Source organism: Coloeus monedula, assembly GCF_965178545.1.
Source record: "Coloeus monedula genome assembly, chromosome: Z".
NCBI classification, from domain to species: Eukaryota; Metazoa; Chordata; class Aves; order Passeriformes; family Corvidae; genus Coloeus; species Coloeus monedula.
Genome location: NC_138822.1, coordinates 55,546,406 through 55,572,495, shown reverse-complemented (window position 1 = coordinate 55,572,495; position 26,090 = coordinate 55,546,406). Strand labels below are relative to the sequence as shown.

At 44.4% G+C, this 26,090-nt stretch overlaps 1 protein-coding gene across 2 annotated transcripts in view; it reads left to right on the top strand.

The window, feature by feature from the left end:
- The window catches only part of ELP1 (elongator acetyltransferase complex subunit 1), a 31,763-nt gene extending 6,779 nt beyond the window's left edge, over positions 1-24,984 (top strand). Inside the window, exons 7-36 of one of the 2 annotated variants that reach the window (XM_082301728.1) lie at positions 362-452; positions 935-1,052; positions 1,674-1,764; positions 2,807-3,037; positions 3,314-3,484; positions 4,078-4,177; positions 4,822-5,004; positions 5,817-5,923; positions 6,412-6,515; positions 7,338-7,391; positions 7,489-7,594; positions 8,274-8,389; positions 9,121-9,194; positions 9,807-9,885; positions 10,156-10,235; positions 11,081-11,221; positions 12,294-12,379; positions 13,448-13,596; positions 14,429-14,552; positions 14,988-15,085; positions 16,240-16,441; positions 17,416-17,477; positions 18,003-18,065; positions 18,184-18,244; positions 19,036-19,149; positions 19,794-19,905; positions 21,041-21,168; positions 21,569-21,723; positions 22,699-22,777; positions 23,786-24,984. In XM_082301728.1, the coding sequence (XP_082157854.1) occupies positions 362-452; positions 935-1,052; positions 1,674-1,764; positions 2,807-3,037; positions 3,314-3,484; positions 4,078-4,177; positions 4,822-5,004; positions 5,817-5,923; positions 6,412-6,515; positions 7,338-7,391; positions 7,489-7,594; positions 8,274-8,389; positions 9,121-9,194; positions 9,807-9,885; positions 10,156-10,235; positions 11,081-11,221; positions 12,294-12,379; positions 13,448-13,596; positions 14,429-14,552; positions 14,988-15,085; positions 16,240-16,441; positions 17,416-17,477; positions 18,003-18,065; positions 18,184-18,244; positions 19,036-19,149; positions 19,794-19,905; positions 21,041-21,168; positions 21,569-21,723; positions 22,699-22,777; positions 23,786-23,853 (3,347 nt within the window). In that variant the 3' untranslated portion in view covers positions 23,854-24,984. Of the gene's footprint in view, positions 1-361; positions 453-934; positions 1,059-1,673; positions 1,765-2,806; positions 3,038-3,313; positions 3,485-4,077; positions 4,178-4,821; positions 5,005-5,816; positions 5,924-6,411; positions 6,516-7,337; positions 7,392-7,488; positions 7,595-8,273; positions 8,390-9,120; positions 9,195-9,806; positions 9,886-10,155; positions 10,236-11,080; positions 11,222-12,293; positions 12,380-13,447; positions 13,597-14,428; positions 14,553-14,987; positions 15,086-16,239; positions 16,442-17,415; positions 17,478-18,002; positions 18,066-18,183; positions 18,245-19,035; positions 19,150-19,793; positions 19,906-21,040; positions 21,169-21,568; positions 21,724-22,698; positions 22,778-23,785 lie in introns of both variants that reach the window. The other variant, XM_082301727.1, reaches the window with a different exon arrangement.
- The last annotated feature ends 1,106 nt before the right edge of the window (positions 24,985-26,090 follow it).

Sequence of the window (26,090 nt, the reverse complement as noted above, 5' to 3'; positions counted from 1 at the left end):
TGAACTGCACCAAACCTCACAGCTCTTCCACAAGTTTGGGTTTTTACCTTCAGTACTTCAGATTAGGGAGGATCATAAATTTATAGGAAGATTCTAACATTCCCATGGTGAAAGCTAGAGGGGGAAATGACTGTGACTGAATTACATCAGATTGAAATTCCTAACACAGTTCCTTCAGTCACTTGGTTACTGAAGGGAGAACTGCCTGAGACAGAATAAGTTGTTAGCCCTTAAGGTGTACACAAGGAATCTCCTTTTTACACATGTGCATCAAAATTTGCTCTTCTACCCTCATAAAATTAGGAAAATCTCTTCCCAATGTGTTCTTAGACCTTTGTCTCATTGGTCTCTCAACCTGTAGGTGCCCGGAAGGTCCGGGTGTGGAGCAGAGAGCTTGTGCTGCAGTCAACAAGTGAGCCTATCTCCGGATTAGAACAAGCACTGTCCTGGAAGTGAGTAGTACAGCAGTCTGCATGCTGACAGCAGTGTTGCTTTTTATTCCCTGGTCACAGTCTTTGTTCAGCATCATTTTCATTTCTTCAGTGTTTTGTTGATTTTTCCCAAAACTTGAGAAAGCTGCCTTCTAATTCAGCATGAGGAAGAGTAGGCCTTTAAACCCTGAAAATACTTGCATTGCAAGTGGGAAGAAGGGTTAGATTCTCTCCATATGGTCAGTATCAAGTGGGTTTGGGCTCAACTGTATAAAAAGGAATATTACAGGTTCCTTTCCTAGTGCTGGCATTTATTTGGTCACCTGTAGATATCATGAGCTCTGATCTGTGCTGGACCTATGACTTTTTCTGAACAGTGCTGAGGAAAACACATCCTCTGCCTTTTTCTTCATGTCACTGGAAAAAATGTGAGATGACTGGGGTCTAAGATGACAGTTAAGTGATTGTGTGAATAATGACTTTTCATTTGGTTCTTTTTTAAGGCCTTCAGGAAACCTGATAGCGTCTACACAGGAAAAACCCAACAGACATGATGTGGTTTTTTTGGAAAAGAATGGTCTTCTTCATGGAGAGTTCACCCTCCCTTTCCAGAAAGGGCAGGTCAAAGTAAGTTCTTTGTCTGGGCTTCTTTGATGTAATGGAGAAAAGGGCTAGATCTTTTCCAGATTCTAGGGAGAGGTTTTAACCTAATACTTCGTGCTTATCCTAATGGAGGAAGTGACCTGAAAAGAGAACAATGAAGAAGCCTGTGGAGAAGATGCAATGCCCTCTGCGTGCCCATAGTGCAAAGACATGTAGTGCATGATGATTGTAGCCCTGGCGTGTTTCTGGGCTCTGTTTACTTTCTACCAGGCAAATGATTCAAAAGTACTTTTCAGCAGGTCAGCCATTGCAAGAGTGAGGTTATATACTCGCATTGTCCCAAATAAGTGAGAAGGTATTGCTAGGGCATTACTTCAGCTTCTGTGCTTGGATGCTGAGAGGTCTTTTGGCAGATTCTTTCTCAGTGTCAGGGGAAGCAAAGAGAACGCTACTGTCATTTTTGTGGCCTCTTCATCTGTGGGGTTTTCAGGATGCCTTCTCAGGAGCTTTGCGATACATGAGGGCTCTGTTTTTATATTAACCCACGCACCTTTCATTGTTGAAGATAAGGAACACCTCCTGGTCTTGTAAACTATCTGGGAGCAACAATATCAGTAAGAGCCATGTTTGTTTCTGCAGGTTAATGAAATGCTTTGGAATGCAGATTCTACAATCCTGGCTATATGGCTGGAAGACCTGAAGGTGGAAAACTCCAACACAAACACTTACGGTGAGAGCACCCCATGAGGCTCTGGCTCTTAGTGCTTTACTGCAAATGTGGTTAGCAGTGGGTACTTACCTGCAAGTTAGGAGACACTGTGGAGGCTTACCAGTGGCTTTGAGACCACTGTGCTGGTGTCATGGTTTAACCACAGACAGCAGCCAAGCCTCACAGAGTCTCTTGCCCACTTCCCCACCAGCAAGATCAGGGAGAGAATCAGGAAGGTAAAAGCTGGAAAACTTGTGGGTTGAGATAATAACAGTTTAATATGAGAAAGCAAAAGCCACACATGCCATAAAAGGCAAAGCCACCGCTTCTCATGGGCAGGCAGGTGTTCAGCCCTCTCCAGGACAGCAGGGCCCCATCATATTCATATATCCCACAGTTACTTGGGAAGAAAAATGCCATCACTCCAAATACCCCCTCTTCCTCCCTCTTCCCCTCACCTTATATATGAACATGATGTCACATGGTTCCTTTAGTCAGCTGGGGTCACCTGTCCTGGCTGTGTCCCCTCTTGACCCCCTATGTACCCCCAACTTCATTGCTAGCTTGGCAGTACAAAAAGCAAAAAAGACCTTGGCTCTCTGTAAGCCCTGCTCAGCAATAACTAAAACATCGCTTACCCACCCTGTGTTCAGCACAGATCCAAAACACAGTCCCATAATTGACACTATGAATAAAATTAACTACCCCAGCCAAAACCAGCACAGCTGGTGAGGAAGAGCCAGTTGTCAGCCTGAGCTGAAAGCATCTTCCAGGCTGCTGTAACTGGAAGTGGTACAAGTGGAATACTAAAGGTCTGAGCCCTTCATTAAACAAGGGTTTACCATCTCCCAAGGTAAATTCCTCAGTGAATTCTAGGACTGACTTTTTCACAGTGTGGTGTTTTCTTGTGCTGTGTGATGTATGACACAGCTTGTGGACTGAAGGCTACAACTATTATTTTAGTTGCACTTAACCCACCCCTGGAAGAGCAGTGGTGGTTGGGAAGGAGGGTTTGAGCTGGGTCTCCAATACTAGGCTGTAGTAACTATCTGTTTCTCTACAGTTCAGCTATGGACCACAGGGAACTATCACTGGTACCTGAAGCAAAGTCTACACTTTGGTAGCTTGGAGGAAAATCAGTTGGTGTCACTGCTCTGGGACCGAGAGAACCTGTATAAACTACATATACTCTGCCAGGGCTGGCATTACCTCTTCTACGACTGGCATTGGACCACAGACCATGGGCTGGGGGAGAACAGTCAACATATGGCAAATGTGGCTGTTATAGATGGAGGTAAGCAGTGGGGCAGCTTTCCAGCTCCAGGGTCAGAAAAGGTGGTATAGCATTTTGTATTCAGGCTGGATGGGATTATGATAGTTCTTCTTTTAGTTGATGTTTTACAAAGCTTTTAGGGAGGGGTCCATGTAATTGATAGAAGCTTCAGGAGTGGCTCACTAGCAGCACAGCAACCATTTCCTGTAACATTATATCTACTTCAGTAAAGAATCCAGAAAGAGTCTCACTAACATTTAGAGTGGTTTGCATCTTGGATTTTCTTCTCTTCCACAGATAAAGTGCTTGTCACAGCATTCCAGCATGCTGTGGTGCCTCCACCCATGTGTACCTATGAGCTCCAGCTCCAACAGGCAGTTAATCAGGTTGCATTTCACACAGATCCCAAACATAGTGGGGATATGGCTGTCCTGGATGCTGACAACAGGATCTCTGTGTACAGATACGGTGAGAGCATGTTGCAGCCTTGTTAAAAGAAACCCTGTGTACCGTGTGGGGCTAGTAAGGTGGTGGTCACTCAAACCTTTACACAAGATGTACTTGGTTTAAGTGGGAGTTCAAGCTCTGCTCTCATTTCCAGTAGACTGAGTGACATACAAGCATTTTGGTGATGCATTGACTTCATGAGAAGACAGTGTTTGTCTCTTGACTATGTAATTGTGTTGGTAATAATTCCCCTGCCTAGCTTCAGCTTGACTGCAGCACATGGTATTTTGCATGAGCTGCTCTGATGGTATGATGCTGACTGGCACCAGGAAGTGTCTGAGAATCTGTCTGGGGCACCCAGCACTTCCCAGTGCAGTTTTATATATAGCATGCTGTGAGAAAACAGCTGTTTTGTACTGCAGTGTTGGAATGTGACTGTCTTCCTCAGAGCAAGTGTTAATGAGAATTACATTTTGGCTGTACAAGTAGGGATAGCATCGTCTGACTTTTTTAATAGTTTCATGTAGCATCTACTTTTTGATAAGTTTGAAGATGGAAGGGGCTCTGTTGGGAAGATCTCTAAACTCTGCATTGTTCTTCTTTGCATTTGCTAGGACAGAGTACAGTAAATGACCCTACTGTCAAGTTTGGAGCTGTGGGAGGAAATGGGTTTAGAGCAGCTGTGGAAACACCATACCTGGAGAAAACCTACAGGTAATGCAGAACTAGTTCAGCTGTAGAGGGGAGAAGAGGGTTGTACCTGGCTGGATGCTTTAGAGGTCACAGCTCTGACCACTTTTCTCAAGATTATTAGAAGGCTGTCAGATAACATGGTTTCATTTTGTTCACACTGTGTCTGCAAGCAGTGCTGAGAAGTGCCCTTTACTGAGGTCTCTATCTGGCAGAACCAGTGACTGTCAGTGACAGCACTGAGATATCCCTTCCTGTGCCTGGTGCAGCACTTTGGCTCTGGGAGCAGGAGCTCAGAGGAATGATGGTGCAGTGCTGAGGCCCATGATGATGGCATACAGAGCAACAGAGCTGCTTGCACGGCAGAGACAGTGACGAGGTTGAAAATCCCACCATGCTCTCTCTCTTTGTTCCTAGAGGTAGTTGGCATGGAAGCAGTACCACCTAGGGAAAACAGATGGAACTTCCTAGGTCTCATCCTTTATCTCCAGTCTAGCCTGCGGCAGGATTCATGCTTTGGGTATCTGTGTTTCTGCACTGGAGCCCTCCTAGCCATGCTGTGTATCTGAATAGCTGGGCTGTGCTTAGGAAGTCCTTTGCCTCTCTAGTGAGGTGGCCTACTGAAATCAGGTTCTGTTTGTGTCCCAACCTCTTTTACTTTGTGACAGAGTTGATGTGAGCAGTGGCAGCAATGAAGTGATGAATCCTCTGGGGCTCCGATTTCTCACCTGGCTGCCAGATGACAGCTTCCTGGTTGTTGGTCAAGGTCAGCATGCTGCTCAGTCTGTCCTTCACCATCTGACTGCAGTGCCTCATGTGGCTGGAGCTGAAGAAGAGTGCCTGAATTTACGGTACTAGAGATCTGTCAGTTGTGGCTGAAGTCTGAGAACGCTTTTGGACAGTGCCTAGAAGGAGTTAAGTCTTTTAATAGACATGCAGCCTGAGGCCGTGGTTTAAGGAATTTGGCTGTCTTCCTGCAGGAGAACCAAACAGCTGATGAGGCTGGCTACTGGTCAGCACTTGCCTGTAGTCTAATGCCTACACCTGGCCTGGCAACGGTGCATGCTAAGCATGTATCAGTACAGGATGGCTCTGTTCCTTGGAATTTGAGGCCCTTGCAGGAGGGGGGATGGCACATGATACTGAATTCCTCCATTCTTTGCCCACCATTATCAAGGTCCAGAAGGGGATCAGTAGCCATTGAAACTTCTGTCCTCCTCCTTCTCCTCCTCATCCTTCTCCTCCTCACCTGCTGGTCTTTGTGGGGCTAGTTGAGCTAAAACCAGACAGGAAAGAAAGCCACCTGGGGTACAGAAATACGGTTCCCAAAGAGACTGGGGAGCTTTCTGCAGCACTTACACTGCAAAGACAGAATGATTTGCATATGAACTGTAGAACAGAAAAAGGCATGTGTTTGCAGAGTGCTGCAGTGCAGACAGTGACCGGCACAGTTAGGCAAATGCCTTTTCGCTGCAGTTGCTGGTGCTCTGTGGTGCCACTGTCAGCTGACATAGGTGTGAGAAGACTGCAGAAGATCCTTACATGAGCAAAGTATGTCCGTGCTGAAGATCTGCATCTTTTCATCTGGCTACAAGAAAGGCAGGAACAAGGTGTTCAGTGTATCTGCTGTGACTGATGTTCTGTGTTTTCTGTCTTACGTCAGCTTGTCAGTGCCTGTAGATGGAGAAGTGATCAGCCTGGTCACCAGCCCAGTGACCAAAACTGTAGCTCTGCAGCTGACTGATAGACGGATCCTAAAATACCTGTGGGGTAAGCTGGGTCGTGTTACAGTACCTGGTCTTAGGTGTAGTTATTACATATTTCTTAAAAGGTTTAATGAAATTACTTGACTTTCAGCGACTTGAGTGACTGTTGCTGAATAGTTGGTGCTGTGTTTCACGTTTCCTCTGCTCCCAGTAATGGGCCAAAATTAGTGATTTGTATCAGAATTCAATGAACAGTAACTTTACATGTATACACATACATATGTTAATGCACATATGCACACCCACAAAGTTCAGTGCTGACTGACTGCCACATCCATAGTACTTCTCTCTCATTCCACGGTGGAATAAAGGCACTACTGAGCCCCTAGAAGTTACTACCTTCTTGTCCACTGCATCCTGGACTTCTGTGCCAGCATTCCTCCCCTCTGTCAGATAGTGTAGCTTATTCCCAGTTCCAGTTTTCTTGAGATATGTTTTAATGTCTGAGTTTTTGATTGGTTGGAAAACAATTAGATCTTCTTTGCTCCTTAGAGGCTTCTACTCCAGTCCTTGAGCCCTGGCAGAGCAGCAGTGGCTCTGCTGTTCAGTTCCCCTACCGTTGTGTGCAGACTTCCATCACGAGGATCAGTGATGAAGTAAGTGAGACTGTGAGCAGATTAAATTTCCTACTCAGTTGTTCTCTGTGTCAAAAGTACACCATGGTCCTCTGCCCAGGGCCCAATGATACTTGTTTGTGATGTTCTTCATAAGGTCCTATGCAGAGCTGAGAGCTTATCTTCTCTTGCCTTCTAGAGCATTTCTGGTGGATTGCAGTTAACACCCCATCACCCCATTCTATGAATATAATGAGTAATTTCATTAAAGAGTGAGAAATTTCATATTGGAAATTTCTAGCAGTTAGTGCCGTGCTCTTTTTGAAAGGACCATTTTGCTTTGTTTTATATGAACTTAACCTATTAGCCAGTATGGCTGCACTGAGTTACTGCAGATCTCCTACTACTGGTTTTTCCTGTTGGAGATGGTTTCTTGATAGTTACAACAGCTTAAAGAATGACTAGATGTTTTGCTGATATTTGAGAGGTTTCTGTCCTTCAGTGTGCATCCAGCTGTAAGAACCTGCTTTGCTCTGCTCTGTAGTGGTCCTTTTCCTCTGGTATCCTAGACCAAGCACTGCTGAATAGAAAAGCCTAGATTTCTAATGTGGCTTCTGCTTCCATTTTGTGACTGTGCAGTTACAGGTTAGGCCAAGCTGGATTTTCAGCCAGCAGTGTTTAAAGATGCTTAAGTTTAAGCACTCCTGGAAGAGAGGTTGGATGACTTGCTGTCCAGCTTCTCTAAGTAATTCACATGAGGTACTTGGTACCTAATTGTAAGGTACTTCAATCAGCTTACCAGTGTTGTGAAATACTGGAGGTTTTGATGCTGATAGCTCATAGTTGTCATCATTTTAATTACAGGAGGTGATCTTGGGCCTCACAGATCGATGCCGGTTTTTTGTTAATGATATTGAGGTACAAAGCTTTTGCTCATCATTCCATCCCCTTTTCCTCTGCCAAAGGCAGCTTTCCTATTCTGGTCTAAACTGTGGTAAACTTCATTTTTTTACAGGTTGCTTCTAACATCACATCATTCGCAACATACAACGAGTTTTTGTTGGTGACAACCACCTCCCACACCTGTCAGTGCTTCTGCTTGAAGAACTTATCAGTGAAAGGTAAATATCAGCAATGGCTGCCTGCTGCTGGTAACTCATAGCATTTGTCTTGGAAGCACAAGATGTCCCCATTTTTCACATCCAAACCTGCCGTATTTGGGTTCCTCAAAGGAACTGTTTAAGAGACGAGAATAAGAGAGCTGCTTTCAGAAACCTACCAAAAAGCAAGGAGCTCAAGGAACTGACTGTATATCATGTGCTTTTTACAGGAAAGAGAATTTGTGGTGTAGTTGACCCTTACACTGTTTTCAACAGCCTAGCCCTGCATTCTCTCCCTTCCCTCCATGTCCAAAAGAAGAAGTCTGTGCTATTTGAGGATGTGTGGTAGAGAGGGGATCACTGCAGAAAGAGTTTCTAGTGGTGCCTGGCTATCAGAAGTGTGATGACCTTGGTAGAGGCAGAATGACTACTGGTCCTCTACATGTTTTAGTGCTACTCTTGCCTGGTCTGTTGAGCTCTGTCATCCTGTTGTACAGAGGACACACCTCTGCTTTGTGTACAGGTACAACAGTGACTAGCACTGAGCAAGTTCTCATCCTGTCAGGAATTGCTGAAGATCGCTGCTGTATTGGTGGCTTGGTTGGTCTAGTACAACGTTGCCAGGCTCCTGCAACATAGGAGGTCCTTACTGGGGCACTGTGCTGCATGTGCCATGTGTGCTGATAAATGTTGTCTTCAGCCCTCCAGGCTAGCCTGAGCAGTGCTGCTGCACCCAACAGTGAGACCCTGCGCAAGGTGGAGCGAGGCTCACGTATTGTCACCGTTGTTCCCCAGGACACAAAGGTGGTGCTGCAGGTCAGTGCTCTGCCCATGTCTGCTGGCATCTGCTTTCAGGGTGTGCAGGGGCCTGTCACAGTGGGTAGCTGGCCATCCTGCAAACAGTGTGTGCAGTGCTACAAAGCTGATGCCCTCTAGTGCTGCAGCACACCACCTCACAAATCTCCAGCTGCCCGGCTGGATGCAGAGAGATTTTGAGCATGCCAGTGGGAGTTAGGTTCAGTATAGGCAGAGAGATACCCAGTGCAGAACTGGGAAGGACTATTGAAGTTCCTAATGGCTGAGGTAGTGCAGTGCTAGTATTGTGGTTTCTCCCCATGAATCTCAAGACTCACTTCCTAGTACTTACTAGCAGCCCTCCCTTAGCCTTGGCACTTAGTTTTTTTCTGAGCTTACTCTTCAGAGCTGGCAGAGATTCACAGAATGGAGAATGATGTCGTTTGAGAGGCACTTTTGGAAGTGTGGAGCTCAACATCCTCCTCAGAGCAGGACTAACATGAAAACTTGATAGGATTGCTCCGGGTCATGCTTGGTCGGGTAGAGTCCAGCCTTCTGAGGAAGGAATGTTTCTGAACTGAGAGAATATGTTTCCAGATATTTTTCCACAGTTGTTGAAATTGCATGTCCTCGAGTGGGCAACGAGGCCCATGTGCTTGCAAGTAGCAGACAGGCCTAAGAAATTGGCCACTTTGTCTACAGTGTAGGCAGAGTAACTACAAGTAAGTAATTGTGTGGATCTTGTGTTATAGATGCCAAGAGGAAATTTGGAGACCATTCATCACCGTGCTCTGGTTCTTGCCCAGATTCGGAAGTGGCTGGACAGGTAGATGGCACTGGTATATTCTTGTCTTCCCTCCACCAGTCTGAATTGTTAGAGGCTGACTGACCTGGAAAAGAGAGGGAAGCTAAACTAAGAGGAATTGCCCATGTTAGGGGGAACAAAACTGTTTCTGGGGTGACCACCTAGAAGTCTAGCTTTCAGCAGTGCCAGGTGCTTCTCACTTCCCCACCAAAGGGCTTACTGTGTGTTCTGAGATTGGGTGGGTGGGAGAAATCTTCATCTGCTCCATTCTCCAGACATCTCAGTCACTTCAGGATTAAGCTAGCTGTTTTCCATTTTTTATTGAATTCATTTACGGTTAAGTTTTCTGAAAGGGAAATTGATCCAAAATGTAACACTCTCTTTTAATGGAAATAAAAATAATTTAAGTTCTGTATTGCTTCATCAACCTTGCATGCTGGTGTGTCCCACTGCAGGGGGCAGCAACGAACAGTATTGACCTTGCACATTTTTCTGGAAGGCAGTCTACACAGCTTATTGTGTAGGCTGTTCTCTTCCACCTGGTTCTGTGCTTAGCTCTAGTCACTTGCCTTTATTTGCGGGTATTGCATCTCATCCACTATATAAACTGTCCCACTTGACTCATTTCTCCAGGCTTATGTTCAGGGAAGCTTTTCAGTGTATGAGGAAGCTGCGAATCAACCTAAATCTTCTCTATGACCACAACCCCAAGGCAAGTCTCCCCAGTTCTCTTGTGTTGTTCGCCATACTAATCTACCCTGGAATCCATCACCACTGAACAGTGGGCTCAAAACTGTAGGTGGTGCTTTGATTCTGCTTTCAGCAGTGATGGCTGTTCTGTACTGTAACATAATCATGCAGACAGATCCAATTTAGCATTTCATCCTATACTTTCAGACAAGGCTTCTGAATTTACTGTTGTACTTGATGTACATATTCTTAGTGTTTAGAATAACAGTGGTAATATTCTTGTTCATTTCAGGTATTTCTGGAAAACACAGAAACCTTTATCAGGCAGATAGATTCTGTAAATTACATCAACTTGTTTTTCACAGAACTGAAGTGAGTATAAGTCTGCAAATGGAAGCATGCATGTAATCAGTGGTAAATTATTTTGTCAAAACATTGGCAACTCTTTGATGTGGGTGCAAGGAATCAGAAATCTGGCATGTTGAGTCATAAAGGCTTGAGTAAGCTTAATAGTTTCAGGGATAGTGTGTCTTGTTGGGAATTCCAGCTTACAGGCAGCCATTAGATTTTTGCAGCAACTAATTAGTACGTTATCTGAGTACTTTGACTTTTCTGCTCGTTTGCTGTAGAGCAGTAAATGAGAACAGAGAAAATTTTGTTCCCTTATAAAGGGGAGGAAGATGGCACTGCATATCTAGAGTCTGAGGCCAAGATACTTACTTGGATCCTCAAATCAAGTCCCCTGACTTCTTTCTTAAATGCTCAGTGAGGAAGCTTTATGATGATGGTAAATTCAGGACTTCTCAAGCTTGCTAAAGTAAATAATTGTGTAGGAACTGGTGCTATCACTTAGGTGTTTGGTTTGATTTTCAGTTTTAACCTGACCAGAAATAATAGCAAATGGCTTATTTTTCTGAATTATTCAGTGGATAAATCCACAGTGGATTTAGTAGAAGACAGCTGTATCTTGTTAATCTTGCCTTCCTTATTTTTTTGCGCTACTGAAGTAGTTGTTTGACCAGTTTTAGGGGGTTTTTTTTAATGCCTCTCTTGGCTGGCAATCAGTTGGGACCGACAGATTTTGGAGAGCTTTCTGTTAGTGTGGCAGCTGATGAGTAGTTATTTTCTGGATGCATTTGAGTTCCTTAACCTTATTGTCTTTGTTCTGGGCTACGTGACGGACAGTGCTCTTATTCACATTACCTGTTTTTATCTAGAGAAGAAGATTTCACAAAGAGTATGTACCCATCTCTGAATGGTAGCAGCAATACCCATCCACGCCAGCATCCTGATCAGAAAAAAGTAAACCTCATATGTGACGTGATGAGAGCTGCCATGGAACACATTGACCCTCAAAAGTGAGCACTTTGTTACTGTAGGTGAAGAAACCATTAGAGAGATTTCTAATAAGTCATTGGCAGGAAGTGAAGCTGTCCTTCACATCAGTTAATTTGCTCTAGGTTCTCTGAGGTGAGCTTGTGCTTCACAAAACTAGCTAAACCATGCCTTGCTTCTGCTGAGGATGCTGTCCTGGAAACATCTAATAATTCCACAGATAACATACCAACATTTTACTACCAGAATTAAAATAATAGATGCAGGATGCTTATGAAGGTTTGGGATACACCCTCAATTTAGGATCAGTCTGTGTGCAAATGGAGACATGAGCAAGATTTTCTCATCTTGGTGAGTTGCTGACTGAAGCAGCTGGCCCTTTGGAAAGGTATCAGCTGTTCCATTTGACACTGAATTACTGTGTAAATGATCAGCTCCATGTTCCTGATTGATTACCTTTTTGGTAACCATCCTCCTTGAATGAATTAACACCAGACAAGAATAAAGGCTGGGAAAATAGGATAATAACAGTGCCTGGTGAAATGGTGCTAAACTATTGACTGCTTAATATTTAACAGTGGAGAGAGGAGTGACAGGTGTGGTGGGTAGCTGCTGAGCCCTGAGAATTTAGACACTTTCTAGCAAACAATTTCAGAAAATAAAGTATCTGCTTGGCTGGGAAACCTATTTTGAAGTAGTAACTGTGAATGGTATGAAAGTATAAATAACACCCTAGAAAACTTTCCTTTTATAAAAAAAGGCTATTTTCATGCCAAATTTCATTTGGAAAACTGTGTCCAGCTATCTGAAATGTCAGAGAGAGGTATGTCCTCTTCATGCTGGCTGGCATGGTAAGGAAGCTCATTCTACTCAAAACTCATCTCCAGCTTTGTGACATGTTTGGGAAGACATGCTGAGTAGAAAAACCTTTCTGATACATTCTGTTCTTTTTCCATGTTTGCTGCCTTCCTTTAAGTTTCCTTTTTTTTTTTTGTTTACTAAGACATAAACTAGAACTTCCACAAACTGCTAAAAAAGGAATAAACTGTGTTTCTGCCATCTCACTTTTTCATTCACCAATTCTCTATTCTTCAGGTACTGCCTATCAATACTGACAGCACATGTAAAGAAGAGTCCTCCGGAACTGGAAATTGCTCTCCAGAAGGTCCATGATCTTCGAGGTTTTGTATCAGGAACTCAAAAGTTTTGAAAATGGGTGGTTTGCAGGGGCTTTGTGTTGAGGAAACTTTGCTGTCTGGGGAAAAAAAAAACTGTTAAGGAGGAAGCCTCCCTGTCTGACCATCCAGGAGCCACACTGGCAGTCACATTCGCACCACTGGAGCTGGGACCACTCCCCACACTCAGACCAGGATTCCTTACCGGCTCAACCCCAGGTTTCTTTCCCACAGCAGAGTCTCAGACATCCCCAGCCTTAATTTAACTTAGTCTTGGCACAATAACTAAGTAATGAAATAGAGGTCCAGCTGGTGCCTCTGAGGAGGGACCCTGAACAAAGGAACCCCTGGGCCTCTGAGAACTTCTTTACCTTCATAGTCTATCCCTGCAAAAATGTGGAGGTCCTCAGCTCCTGCTGTGTCTCAGTGTCTCACAGGTCTCTGTCCCCTTTGTTATGCAAGGGGTTGGGAGTTCACACTGGAGCTCTCACCACCCAGAGCTCAACCTGCAGCTTCCGCTGCAGCTGCATCCTGAGCTACTGCACTGAATGTGTTCCTCAAAACTTTGATTGTTAGCATGGTTCACCAAGAAAATTATTTTAAGGTGACTGTTAATGGAGCAAGCCACAAAACAGAAATGTACTTGAAACTAGCTGTGTGTTTAGGTACAGCAGCATATCAGTTAAGATATGCCCTCAGCTCACCCTTTTACCTAAGTTTGCTGGCAGATACCCCAGAGTTGGACCTGTTTTCACTTTCCAGTTGGAGCTCTACTTCTCTCAGCATGGAATAGGAGGACTTATTCTGGATCGTGGTATCTCAAGCTAGCAAACTTTGCCTTTATTCTGTGCTGATGCTTCTAGCTTGTCACAGTTGCACGCTCAGTGCTGTGCTTGGGATGGTCCTTGAACTTGCCCAGTAAAGGCAAAGTAACCCTTCTGCAAGGTAGAACAAGCTGTTAGTCTGATGGTCCCTCTCTGATGTCAGGGTTGTGCTTGTTGATGCATCCTTTCCTCACAGCAGGTTCCACTGCTGGTGGTGTAACAGACCATATGCCGCTTTACTTTGTTGCAGAAAGCATTACGCCAGATGTCCAAGCTGTGAGTGCAGAAGAAGCACTGAAGTACCTGCTTTTCCTTGTGGATGTCAATGAATTGTATGATTATTCCTTGGGGACGTACGACTTTGATTTAGTCATCATGGTGGCAGAGAAGTCTCAAAAGGTCTTGGCTTATAGTTCCCGCTAAGGAACTTTTTTTTTTGCTTTCTCAAAGGTTCTTTGGAGTCTGCAGATCAGCATGCATGTTTTCTTAGTAATGGCTCTCTACCCAGGCAGGATTCCAGTTGCTCAGAAGCCCTGTGTGTGCTTGGGCTGATGCTGGGAAGATGTCATGTCTCTGCATCCTTTGGTACTTCCTGAGCACAGCTTTGGAAATTTATTGGTGTTCATGGTGAAACAGTGCTTTTCTAGAGCAGCAAGGCGAAGTAGCTCTGGGGAAGGGAGGCACTAGTATCTGGAGCATTGTGAGTGCATGCCTTCCAGTCTCAGTTCTGTGCTCTTGATTCTTGCTTGTGTAGTGGTGCCCATGATAATAGCATGTATCTTCATGTGGGTTTAATGTGAAGTGCCCATCTGCATCTTCGGAGTTTCCTAATGTTACAGCAAATTCTGCTGCCCATCAGTTAGAACACCCTATTCATGTTAATGGTTTTATGACCTTTGGTGTGGGGAAGTTGATCTGGCTGCAAATTTATACGTAATCACAGATAATTAAAAACAGCATTTGATATGACACATAGGCTTGAATTTTAAGTGTTACCAGCCTTTAGATACTGCTGAAGTCCATGTGGGAGCCTGGTAATTTAAGTTAGTAATTTCTGGCAACAGTATATGCACAAATCGATTTTTCAAGATGGCTTATATTTGGAAAAAAAAAAGCCTTTTTTTAGCATATTATCATATATTTTCAAAATGGGACTGTGTGTTGGTGAAGATGGGTGCAAATAAGGATTTTAGCAGATTAGCTCAACTGCAGTTTTTATTGTTCTTTGCAGGACCCAAAGGAATACTTGCCCTTCTTAAATGCCCTCCGGAAAATGGAAACCAATTATCAGCGATACACAATAGACAGACATTTGAAGAGATACACAAAAGCTCTTGGCCACCTCAGCAAATGTGGTAGGTGTCCTAAGGAGGATTTCTGCAGTGTAACATTTCCATTTTGGAGATGCTCTGGGGGGAAATAGCTGAAGAAAGAGAAGGATTGTGCAAGACTATCTTCCCATTTGGTAATGTCTGGTGATCTTCTACTACGTGCTTTTTGTACTGTAGCTTGGTGCAGGGAGAAAGAAATGTTTACTGCTCTGTGGTCATGAAGTACATGAAGTCTCGTGTTGTTCCTGTTTTAAGTAATTTGTCCTTGGTTAATATCTCTGGCAAAAGCAGAGCAAACCTCAAAGAAGTGAATGTCTTGATTTTACAGTAGTAGAACGGGTGCTGTTTCACCCATGCACCTCTAGTTGCTTCTTGATGGTGTGAACCCAGACTGTCTGGAAGCTGGGAGGGCCATGTACTTTCTCTTTTATTTTTAAAAAAACTAAATTATTTCTGCAGGTCCTGAACACTTCTCTGAATTTCTGAACTTGGTGAAGGATCAGAATCTGTATTCTGAGGCCTTGAAACTGTACCCTTCTAGCACTCAGGAGTACAAGGTGCGTAAGCTCGTGACAGTGCAGTGTCAAAGCTTTTTATTCCTTTATGCATGTGTTCGGATACCCTCAGCACCTTGCGTGAGGGCAGGAATGAAGCCGCAGTTCCTGGTGTTCAAGTTCTGAGGTCATTGCTATTGCAGTGTTGTCTGAGACCCTCCTCTGAGGTAAGAGCTGGAATGACTCTCACTCAGCACTAACCCTGCGGGCCTGGTCATCAATGGTTGTTATTCCTTCAGTCCTGTGACTGAGAGGGCACCTGGAAGTCCTGTTTCTTCTGCTGCACTGTCTTGGAGTGTGCTGAATAACTCCCATAACCTCAGAAAGACTTCTTCCTGTCTTGACCTCTGTGTGGCTTGGAGATTGTGTGGGAACAATTTGTTATCCTTAAAGTATTCTGAAAAGTGCTGGAGAGCTTGGATGCTTTTAGATGTGCTGTTTCCTAGTACCTAGTGTCCCTTATTGGTTTCAGTATTACTGAAGAACTTCAGCTTGTCCAAGGTTGAGATAAAATGTACATCCAAATGTAATCTAATGTAGATATTGTAAATACACAACACACAAGCCTTTGTACAAGGAGGAGTTGAGTGAGGGGGGAAATAGAGAAAATCGATCTGTTTGCAACACAGTGAAAGCAGAAAGGAGTCTTTACTCATGAGGGAAGTCTGTTTCCAAATGACTCATTGGGAGTGTTTTATTATTCCCCCTGTATCCTTCCAGTCAAATCCACTTGCCCCTTCTTCATGGAGATAGTGAGCTTTGAGTAGCCTGTGCCTATAGAGTTACAGGGCTCGCATGTTCTCTTGTGCCACTGTTTCCTAAAGTAGGTTGGTTCAGTGAGACATTCTAACAAAAACTGTTCATGTGGGTGGGGAGGAAGGGTCTGGTTTCCTGCAGTATCTAGTTTACCCAGCATTTGGTTTGGAGAGTTAGGTACCTCCCTGTGTCATTTGCTGTAGCTTTGTGAAGTGTCTCCGTGTGCTGATCATCAGCCCTTAGCTTGATACAGTTTGAAATGGGGTAGAAACTTTGTGCCTAGAAACTCCTTGTAGAAGTTGGGTAGTAGGCTTTTGTTGATGAGACCTTAATTTTTACTAATGGAGGACTGCTACTGATGTTAGTAATTTTTTTTAATTTTTTTTGTACCTTTCTTTCAGGATATCAGTGATGCATATGGGGAGTACTTGATTCAGAAGCAGCTGTATGAACAGGCTGCATTGATACTTGCTCGTGCTGGAATCTTTGCAAAAGCACTTGGTGCTTTTCAGAGCAGTGGCAGCTGGCAGCAAGCCCTGTGCATGGCATCACGGCTTGGCTACACAAAGGATAAGCTGTCCAGCCTGGCACGGAGCATGGCAGGTAGGCCTTGAAGAGATGGAAATGTGCAGAGCAGGAGTGGCTGCTGTTATTTATGGTTCACTTTGGTTTTTCCTAAAATTCAATGAAAACCTCAGTATTCAGCAGCATTTTTCTTAAGTGAGAACAAAGATCCAATGTTTCCCCAAGGGTTTGTGCATTTGGACATGACCTTTGTTTCCCAAAGGAACCAAAAGATGTTGAAGCTGAATTGGCAGGCAACACAGGAGCTGCCAAGCAAGCTGTGGCCTTGGCTGCTGCCCAGTGCTGACTGCTTCTTGCCTTGTCCCCTTGCAGCTCGTTGCCAGACTGCTCTTCCAAATTGCCCCGTTGGTTAACCTCAAGGAATGGACATGCACTGAAGTGTCTGACATTACTGAGGCCTCTAGGCATTAACTGGTGCAAGTGCTGTGCCTATTCACCGACCTTAAAGGCTGTTGGATAATTTGGAGCTGCATCTTGTTTTCTCCTTGAAGCCAGCTAGCAGCTAGGAGCAGCTGGTACATGTAAAGCTGTGTGCTGTCCTAAGGAGAAAAAGGTAGCTGGTCACAGAATTTGTGCTCACTAGCACATATCAGACCTGAGATGTGTTGTGGACCTGGTAAATATTTCAACAAGAGAAATTTCACCTATTTCAGCAAGAGAAATGGAGCATTGTCCTGAATTCAGCCTTACTCAGAGGTGGAGTTTGTGAAGGGCCACTTAACACAGAGGGAATATGGCTTCTGGAAGGCTAGTCTTCCAGAGTTGGATACTCCAGTATTTGCTTTTCCTGTCACTTAATATGATTTAAATCCTTCATGCCTTTAATGGTTTTACATGGTGCCCCTTTTAAATCACAATTTTAATTTAGCAATTGAGTACATGCATGAGCAGATAGAAAGTGTCTTAGTGAGTGGGATTTTCCTCTACTTTGTATTTTTGTGGCACAAAATCCAGCTGTTTCTGAAAAGCTGAAACTCCACTTTTTCTGGTAGGAAAACTGGTTGAACAGAGAAAGCATGCAGAGGCAGCCATACTCCTGGAGCAGTACACTCAGGTAATGTAGTCACCCTCCTGCCTGTGTCCCAGTAATGCCCTCTGTCAAACAGATACACCATCCATGTTTCCTCTCTTCTCCTGCGCCACCTGTGGCTCCATGCATGCTGACAGCAAAACAGTCCATGCCATGGGCCCTCTTGGGGAGGGCAGAGCAGGTCCGGGTGATGCAATGAGCAGGGTGGGGATAAATGTGGCGTCCCTGAGTTTTTCCACTTGTGAAACTGCCCGTGCTTTGGTATGAAAAGCTTTTGTCTCAGCTGAAATATCAGGGCTGGAATAAGGAAGAGAGTTCCAGAGGGATTTCCCCTTAGTGTGGGAGAAGTAACATAGTTTCGCTGGGTTGGTTTGTGGTTTTTGTTTGCTTGTTTGTTTTTTTATGTCAACAGATCAAAGTAGCTGGCATAGTAGTGTTGTCCTCTCTTGACTGGGGTACTGCTGCATAGAAATACCGATCTGAATAGCTTCTACCTCAATGTGTATTACTAACATCAGCAGCAGCCCATGGTTGCTCTTTTCCTTCTAGGACTATGAGGAGGCTGTTCTCCTGCTCTTAGAAGGGGCTCTTTGGGAAGAGGCTTTAAGACTGGTAAGATACTTCAAATCATAAGAACAGAAGTGGTAATACATCTTTAGAGTGCAAGAACGAGGGATGTGATCTGGGTTAGATCCTTAAATGATACCTTCTTTTCTTTTCCTTGATCCAGATTCACAAGTATGGTAGACTGGATATCTTGGAGACCAACTTGAAACCTGCTATTTTGGAAGGTGAATCTGTGCAAGAATCTAAGATTTTTCTGTGCTATAGAGGCTAAAGAAGATCTTTGCTGGGTCTATGGGAAGTCACAGCATTCCAGTATTGGAAAGTGTATGGAAGGATACTTTGCTTCCATCTAATTGATGCTGCTCAGTTACCTGCATTTGGCTCTCCTTGATGCATCTTGAAGCCCTGCAGTGTCATGGTATCTTTTTAGCTTAGTCAGGCTCCTTTGGAGCTTTTCCAGATCTCACAGTCAAAAGCTGCAAAGGGGTCTGTGTCTGCATGTCCATAACAAGCAGGACAGTCCTTGTTCCAGACCACATGTGGCAGCAGACCTATGGATCAGTAAAATGGCTATCTGTCCTGTAAGCTTTGATGAGTAGTTTTTGGAAATAAAAAATGATTTGATAGCTGTATTCTCCCTTCCACACAGGAAGGATCTTTTGTTACTATTCCTTGTTCTTCCTTTTCATGCTTGATGAGTTGAGGGATTTTTTTTCTTTAATTTAAACCTAATTAATGGAGAGAGACTTAGCCATAGAACTTTCTGTTCTTACTGTATCAGAAACAAGACTCTTGTTCTAGAACATATTTGTCTGGCAGGTTAATTCACTCCACATCCAGGTGTATCTTGCTTGGTGGGCTCCTGTATTATAAGCTTTGAATTTCCTTCCATTTGAGTCCTTTTGTGTGCTTTGCACCTGATTTCTGAGCTTGTTGAAGGACTGTGCTTGTGTAAAAAATGCTTTTCTGTTTCTCTTGCAAAAAATGTTTATGTTTTGATTTTCTTAATGAGCAGCTCAGAAAAGCCAGCTGATCTTCCTAGATTCCCAGAAAGCGGCATTTCTTCGCCATAAGAGTCGCCTGCAAGTGGTCCGAGAGCTGAAGGAGAAGGCCTGTGAGAACCTGCAGGGTTGGTATTGAAGTGCATATGACTTTCTCCTGCATAAGTAGCTGTGATCATATTTGTGTCTGTGGTTTCTATTTGCTCTGATGGAGCTGTGCTCTCCTCTAGCTCCAATGGAATCTACAGCAGTGAAGCAGCACCCTTGTCAACCCCTCCTCACTTCGTACTTGGAGTGTGGTTATTCTGTATTTTCACCTCTACCTTGGGTCACAGCTTTCCTGGAATGAAAATGCACCTGAAAGCTCTTCAAAATGACACAGCATTGTCTCCACAGTACCATCTTGGCTGGGTGAGATAGTGCTCAGCATATCCTCTGTGCCAAATATCTATGGGCATATTCACCTGCCAGCTCGCATAGGCTCAGGGAATTTTTCCAAAAGCAGAATGCTGTGTCCTAGTGCAGATCTGCTGCACTGAGATTGTCATCCCTCTGATGGTGCTGTTCAGTGTCATGATCCCCACCAGGGCAGAGGAACAGTGTCTCACAATTACTGTTTCTTCTTGTGTGCTGGCTCAGTGGGGTTGGGAGCCACAAGGCTCCAGCAGGTAGAATAAATCTGCCCAGCAAGCAACACAGATCAACCAGAGAGAAAGTTTGAAATAACTCTGACCTTTTTCCATACTGTGACAGTTGTGACCATGTTTTGCAGATTATGAAGTGCCAAATTGCCCAGAATTGGAGCTTTTCTCTGAAACCAGCAGTGTTGTGACAGCAAGTGACATGAACAGCAAATACTCACACAGCAATTCAAGAATATCGGCGTAGGTATCTGCCTTCAAATCAGGTAGTGACTGTTCTGGCATCAGCATTCAGGAGGTCAGCTTGCTCATGCTTGGCATGCTCCTCCTTGCAGCTGTGTGTGCCTTGGAGCTGCTTTAATTACAGGCATTTCATGGTTATTTTAACTCTCATTGGAAGGGAAAGAGCAGAAAATGCCAGCAGCTACTAGTGCAACAGGAACTGAGAGCCCGGCAGAGGAGCTGTGAACACAGACTCTGGGCGGGTTCTGGCTCCATGGGTGTTGGGCATGTGGCCAGAATAGCTGGCTGTAGAGAGCTAGACACAGAATACAGGCAGAGCCTCTCAAATATTAACAGCATGTGCGCACGTCTTCTGTTCTTTGGCCCAGGTTTTGCACTTGGTGTGTGGGGGTTGCTACTAAATCTCATACCAATGTCTTCCCACAGTGGTTGTCTGCACTGAGTGCTCTCAAGAATATGAGCTGCAGTGTGGGGTGGGGTGTGTAACAGGCTGGTGTAGTCTGTGGGACCACTTCTGAATTCCCTGGCTGAACTGTGGAAGAATACAGTTGTGGGAAAAATGTGGAATTTTTAGACACTTTTTTTTTTGTGGACCGGATGTAAACAGAAAGAGAATGCAGCCTTAGTATTCAGCGTCAGAGTGTGTGGATCACTTGGGAACATCATGCAAGTAGGTCTGGCCTATGAATGAATTTGCTTTCCTGTGATCATGGGTAGGAGCTGAGCAGGCTCTGGAGATGGCAGAAATTAAAATGTTCACAGCCAAGCACAGACCCTGGCCACCCGTGTTTTAAGTGAACGTCAGCTTTGCCTGATAGTGACTACTGCTTTGTGCTTGGAGCAGCTGCTGCTTTGTGTTGTAGACATGCTTTAACCTTGCTGGAACATGGAGCAGTCTTTTTTGGAGCAGAGAAACAGCCTGACTCCTGTCTTGTGTTTCAGACCACAAAGGATTAAGGGTTGAGTAGCACTGAAAACATTGTCACAGTGCTTAAGGTTACATGCAGTCCTCTGTCACTGAAGAGAGCAAGCACTTGAGTGACAGGTGTCATGTGCACTGTTGATGTTCCTTCATACTTAGCCTGTTAGTAGTTAATTTTGTTGTGCACACTGTAATTGAACACGCTCTTTTCAGGCGATCCTCAAAGAACCGACGCAAGGCGGAGCGTAAGAGATACAGCCTGAAAGAGGGGAGTCCTTTTGAGGATATTGCCCTTCTGGAAGTCCTGGGAGAGAGTGTTCGTGCTGTTGAGACTGTGAAAGGTAGGACAGTTGGTGATCTTAATCCATGCTGCAGCTTGTGAGGATGAGGACAGCTAAGGTAGTGTGCCCCCTCTTGTTCTTACTCTGTGTGCTGGGGAGAAAAGCTGCCTGGTCCATACAGCCATCTGTGTTGGTCCTTGGTTTAGTTCATCTGCCTCTGTGCTCAGAATAATGTGTGAGCTCTCTGCATTTGAAGTTTGGGAGCAGAGAAAAGAGGCTTTCTCAGTGCCACTACAGATTTTATCTTTTGTTCTTGAATGCTGTAGGGACTCAGTAGGAACAGAACCAGTTCTGAGTTCTGCTCTCCTTCCTGTGTGCTGATAGCAAAAAAGTGCAACTGTTTATTTAGTATACCTGTGCTAATTGCTATTTATTGCTGTGCTTCTCTTCCCTCCTGCAGGAGAGATACACATCCTTCTGAAGCAGCTTGTGCTCTTTGGTTATGATGAGCAAGCTGGGGCACTGCAGCAAGTCCTGGAAGAGGTTTTGCAGTTGATGGAGACCTCAGTCCCAGAAATCTGGACTCCAGACCTGCAACAGAGCTCTGTCAGCCTGGTCTGTGCTCATCTGCAATACCTGTCACACTCACTAGACAGTATCAAGTGTTTTGCAGTATTTTGCCTTCTCAGCAGAGAACCCAGAATCCTTCCTTGGCTTTCAAAATCTGGAGTTTTTTTCTGTTAGAGGTTCAGTAGACATTCCATGCAGGACCTGCCGAGTCAGTACACTGTAGATGTGTACAACATGTTTAGCCTACTGTGTGCCTTGCACTGAATGCCACACTGGATGTGATGAGGTCTCCTGAGGCTTGTGTTGCTTTGTACTAGTGGTGACTTGTTTTTGTAAGCTCCATCTTAAGCAATTTCTAGAATATGGAAACACTCTCTTCTTTTCTAGGCCTAATGGTAGAAGTGTACTAGAGTAGTTGTTGTCCAGCCTGGGACTGGTCAATTTAGTCTGAACCATATATCCTAAGGTCTATATTACAAAAAAAAAAGGTTGTATCAGGCTTCTAAGCTTCAGCTTAATGCAGAATAAGGAAATCACAAGGACTTTAGTTAGTTCCCTTCCAAAGTTAAAAGTCTTTATTTCTAATAAGTGGTTTCTGAGCATTTATGGTGAACACAAGATGTTCCCCAGTATCTTCTCCCTAACTGTTGATAGCAGGACTCTTAAAGACAGATTAAAATTGTTCTGTGTGACAAGGAACAGAGACTCCCAGATGAACTTCAAATATTGATGGTGCTGTAATGAAATCAGTCCTGCTGAATCATTACATTTATGGTGCTGTGAAGAAGTAGGTGCTGGGAGAAGAGTTCTGTGTCCTGAGAAGCTGTGTGAAAGGAGTTCTCTCTTCCTGCCTCTGTGTTAACTTTTCTGAGACATTACTGGGCTTTGATCACACATTCCTGTTCGCTTTGTACTGTGAGGTCTCCTGGTTTTGGACAACAATAGCAGAGTTTCCTTTGAGAGTATCCCTGCTTGTGCTTTGCTTTGTTCAGGTTGGAACATGGCTATTGCTTCTTACAGGTCCTGGGACCCAATTCAACTGCAAACAGCATTATGGCTGCGTATCAGCAGAAGAGGATGGTGCCTCCTGTTGTACAAGGTTAGTTGAGGCTCTGAGTTAGGTTTGGATGTCAGGGAGGTTAGTGGGCTTCAAGGCTCTCCAAGCACTGCTACCTGCCAACACTTGTACCAGTTACTCAGCTGTGGTGGTTCCTTGCTTTTCTTCATGGTGTACCATCCTGCCTTGTGGCAAGTGAGCAGCTTTCTCAACAAAGTTTATTTTGCTCTGAATTCCTGTGCTAAAACTGCCTCAGTTTAAAACTGTCTCCTGTGCTAAAATGTCTCAACTGCTCCTGGCTTCCTGTGTATGTAATGTCAATCTGTTGTGAGGAAATTGAAAATCTGATTTCTTAAGGAATGTGTTAGATAATTCTTCTTGTAACTTACCTGCTGAGTTTTTCTCTCTGGCTTTGGCAGTCAGGCCAGGCTCTTGACCAGGCCAGGCTTCAATCTGTCATGTTGCTTTGCCATCTTGAAGTCCTTACAGTAAATACAAAATTAGGGCTGAGAGACCTAGCAAAGGGTGGTCCCAACTCCCCAGTCTTCCCTCTGCCCACTAGTCCTGTGTTCTCTTTCCCTGCTAGTCCTGAAATTGCTTGGGGAAATCTTCAATTGAATCTATAGATGCAGCCTGCCTATTGCCACTTGCCAGGGCTGGCTTCAGAAAAAGCCTTGTGCCTCTTATTCACACCAAATGGAGCCAGGTCACTGTGGTGCATGATGGGCCAGTGACAGGTGAATGATTAGAGTTCTGCTTTGTGCCACTAATGGGGTTGTGGCTTTGTGCCTGTGCCTCCTTGTTCTGAACAGTAACACTTAACAATTGAGAGGGGACTTGGTGTGCCCAGAGGTTTCCTGGTGTAAGCAGGTCTTCTGAAGACACTCTTTTGTGCAGGCTGGTGATCAGTCACTTCAGGGAAATTATAGATGTCAAGAGCTCTCTCAGCATCCTTTGATGTAAGAAAAGTGAACAGAGTAGTTGACAGCTCTTGAAGGAACTATATTGCTGTTACCCCCTGTTCTGACACTTGTTCCATTTGCCTTTCAGATCCAGAAGTACTGACTCCACCAAAGTTCAATAAAAATCTACAGTGGAAACTGCATCTTCTCCAGTAACTGAAAGCCAAGGAATCCTTGTGGACTCTGAACTCCAACTTTTTATATAATTTCATTATATCTTTACAGAAGCTGTTGTTGTTCTGGTGTTTCTGATATACTGTTCTTAGGGCTGTGCTAGTGAAGGGTCCCTCCACCTCATGCATCTGTGACTGTGACCTGTATGGTGGCAAGCTTACAAGCACAGCCACTCACGTCCCATTGCAGAAGTGTCTTGTGAGGCTGGGGAACAAAAGGGTGTGCGCCTCTGAAAGCTCCTGCTACTTTCCCCACTTCTGGATGAAGCAATCCCACCAGTATTAGATGGGTTATCTTCTCTGCCATCACTCCCTCCCAGAGTTGTTACCTGCCACGATGACAGGCCACATTTTAAGCACTTCAGCCTGTTTTAGAGAACTCACCTGTAAGATTGTACGAATAGCAAATTGCTGTAGTTGCTAAACAAATTTTGTGTTTTCTCTGCTGAAGCTGGATGTTGCTGATACCAGATTTTCATCATTGCTTTGTTACCTCAGAATGAATCCTTCAGTGCCAGCAGCCATTGCTGTCCTGAAACTGGGCCCATTCACACCACGGAGGTCTTGGACAGAGAAAAACATTAATAAATGCAGGGTGGAGGTGCTGGTGTCACACTCTGCTGGGTAATACTACTCTAATTATCTGAGTTCAAAGATCAACTAATGGTGCTCTATGGCACTGACAGATCAGCAGCTGTACCCTGATAATGCTGTGCACTATTGCAGAGCTGTCATCTGGAAACTGGTCTCATACTGAGAATTAGGTTTTACCCCAGAATACTTCTGCAATCTGATGTGAGAACAGCAGCAGTTCTGGGAGCAGAGGAAGGTGACAAGGCTGGAAACCCTTTCAGTGGTAGCATCGCTTTCTTTGTTAATTTTGGCCCAGCAGCTGCAGTGTTCAGTGCCAGCCATTTTCGATGGGTGCTGCAGAAAAACAACATACAAACAAGGATGTTGGAGGTGTTTAATAGCACAACAGCAAGCTGTGTTCTGACTGCACAGCATGCGTGTGTCCAGTGCTGCAGATTGCTGTTTTTGTGTGACAAGAACTCCATCAGATTGGGGTGGCCATTTGGTCTTGCACCAGATGTGTTGTGCTGGCTTGGGCTTGCTGGAGTGGAGTGGTAGAAGTCCTTTGTCAGTGTGAAGCATTGGAGCAGATCTCGTTTCCAGCTGTTCTGGGTTACATGGCCTGTTCTGGATGGTGTGGGGATGGCTTAAGCCTGTTGTCAGGTACTGTGACTACACTGGAAAGAGATTCTCCAAGAGTAAATAAAGTCTTTTGAGACGGCAAAACACATGAAAGACTTTACAGGGTAAGAGTGTTTCACAGGATCTTGGTCTTCAAAAGGGTAGCAGAGCATAGTCCATGGTGAAATACAGAAGCCATCTACCAGATCTGGAGAAAGGGTTGATGAGGGAGTCTGTGCTCCTCTACAGAGTGCTCTGGTCCTGCAACTGAAATGTGACACTGACACCAGTAATTCTTAACATTCCTAAATCTGATGCCAGGAAATGCTGAGGTCTTGCACAACCTAATCTATTGTCTAGAAAGAGAACACAAGAGAAGGTAAAATTGCTGCTGGTTTACTGAGGATTCGTGTTTGTGCCTACATATGTGTATGATTTCTTCTGCTTTTGCTTTTCCATTGTGGTGATGGTGAAAGTCAAAGACCCTTTTGTCTTAGGCATACTTTCTCGTTCTGCCACCAAGGCAAAACCCCTTTAAATCTGCCATCCAAGTGAAAGACCCATCTTCTAAATCATTCATCACTGAGCTCTTGTCTTCCCCTACACCTTTCCCTCCCAACTGAACTTCAAGTAAGGAGCAGTAAAGCTGGGAGCAGCACCTAGTGTCTGTGAGCCTCAAGGAGGGATGTCCTGCTTACAACTTCTGCTGTTGCTGAACCTTAGTTTCTTCTCAGCAGCAGCTCAGAGTCTGCTTTCCCTTGATTTCTGCTGGCATGTTCTTTTGCTTCCTTAGTGATGCATGTAATCTTGAAATGTACTCAGCTTTAGTTACTGTCATTACAGACATACTGAATTTGCTCTTACAAATTCTGTGGAGGCTCCTACAAACAGATGGAGTTACCAGGAGTGGAAGTAAGACATTAATGCAGAAATATGGAGTTAACTTTAAAAATGTCTCAACCTCTGAGCAAATGTGGCTGTATGGAAGCCTGTTTCTCTTGTTAGATATTTTTCACCTGTCTGCTG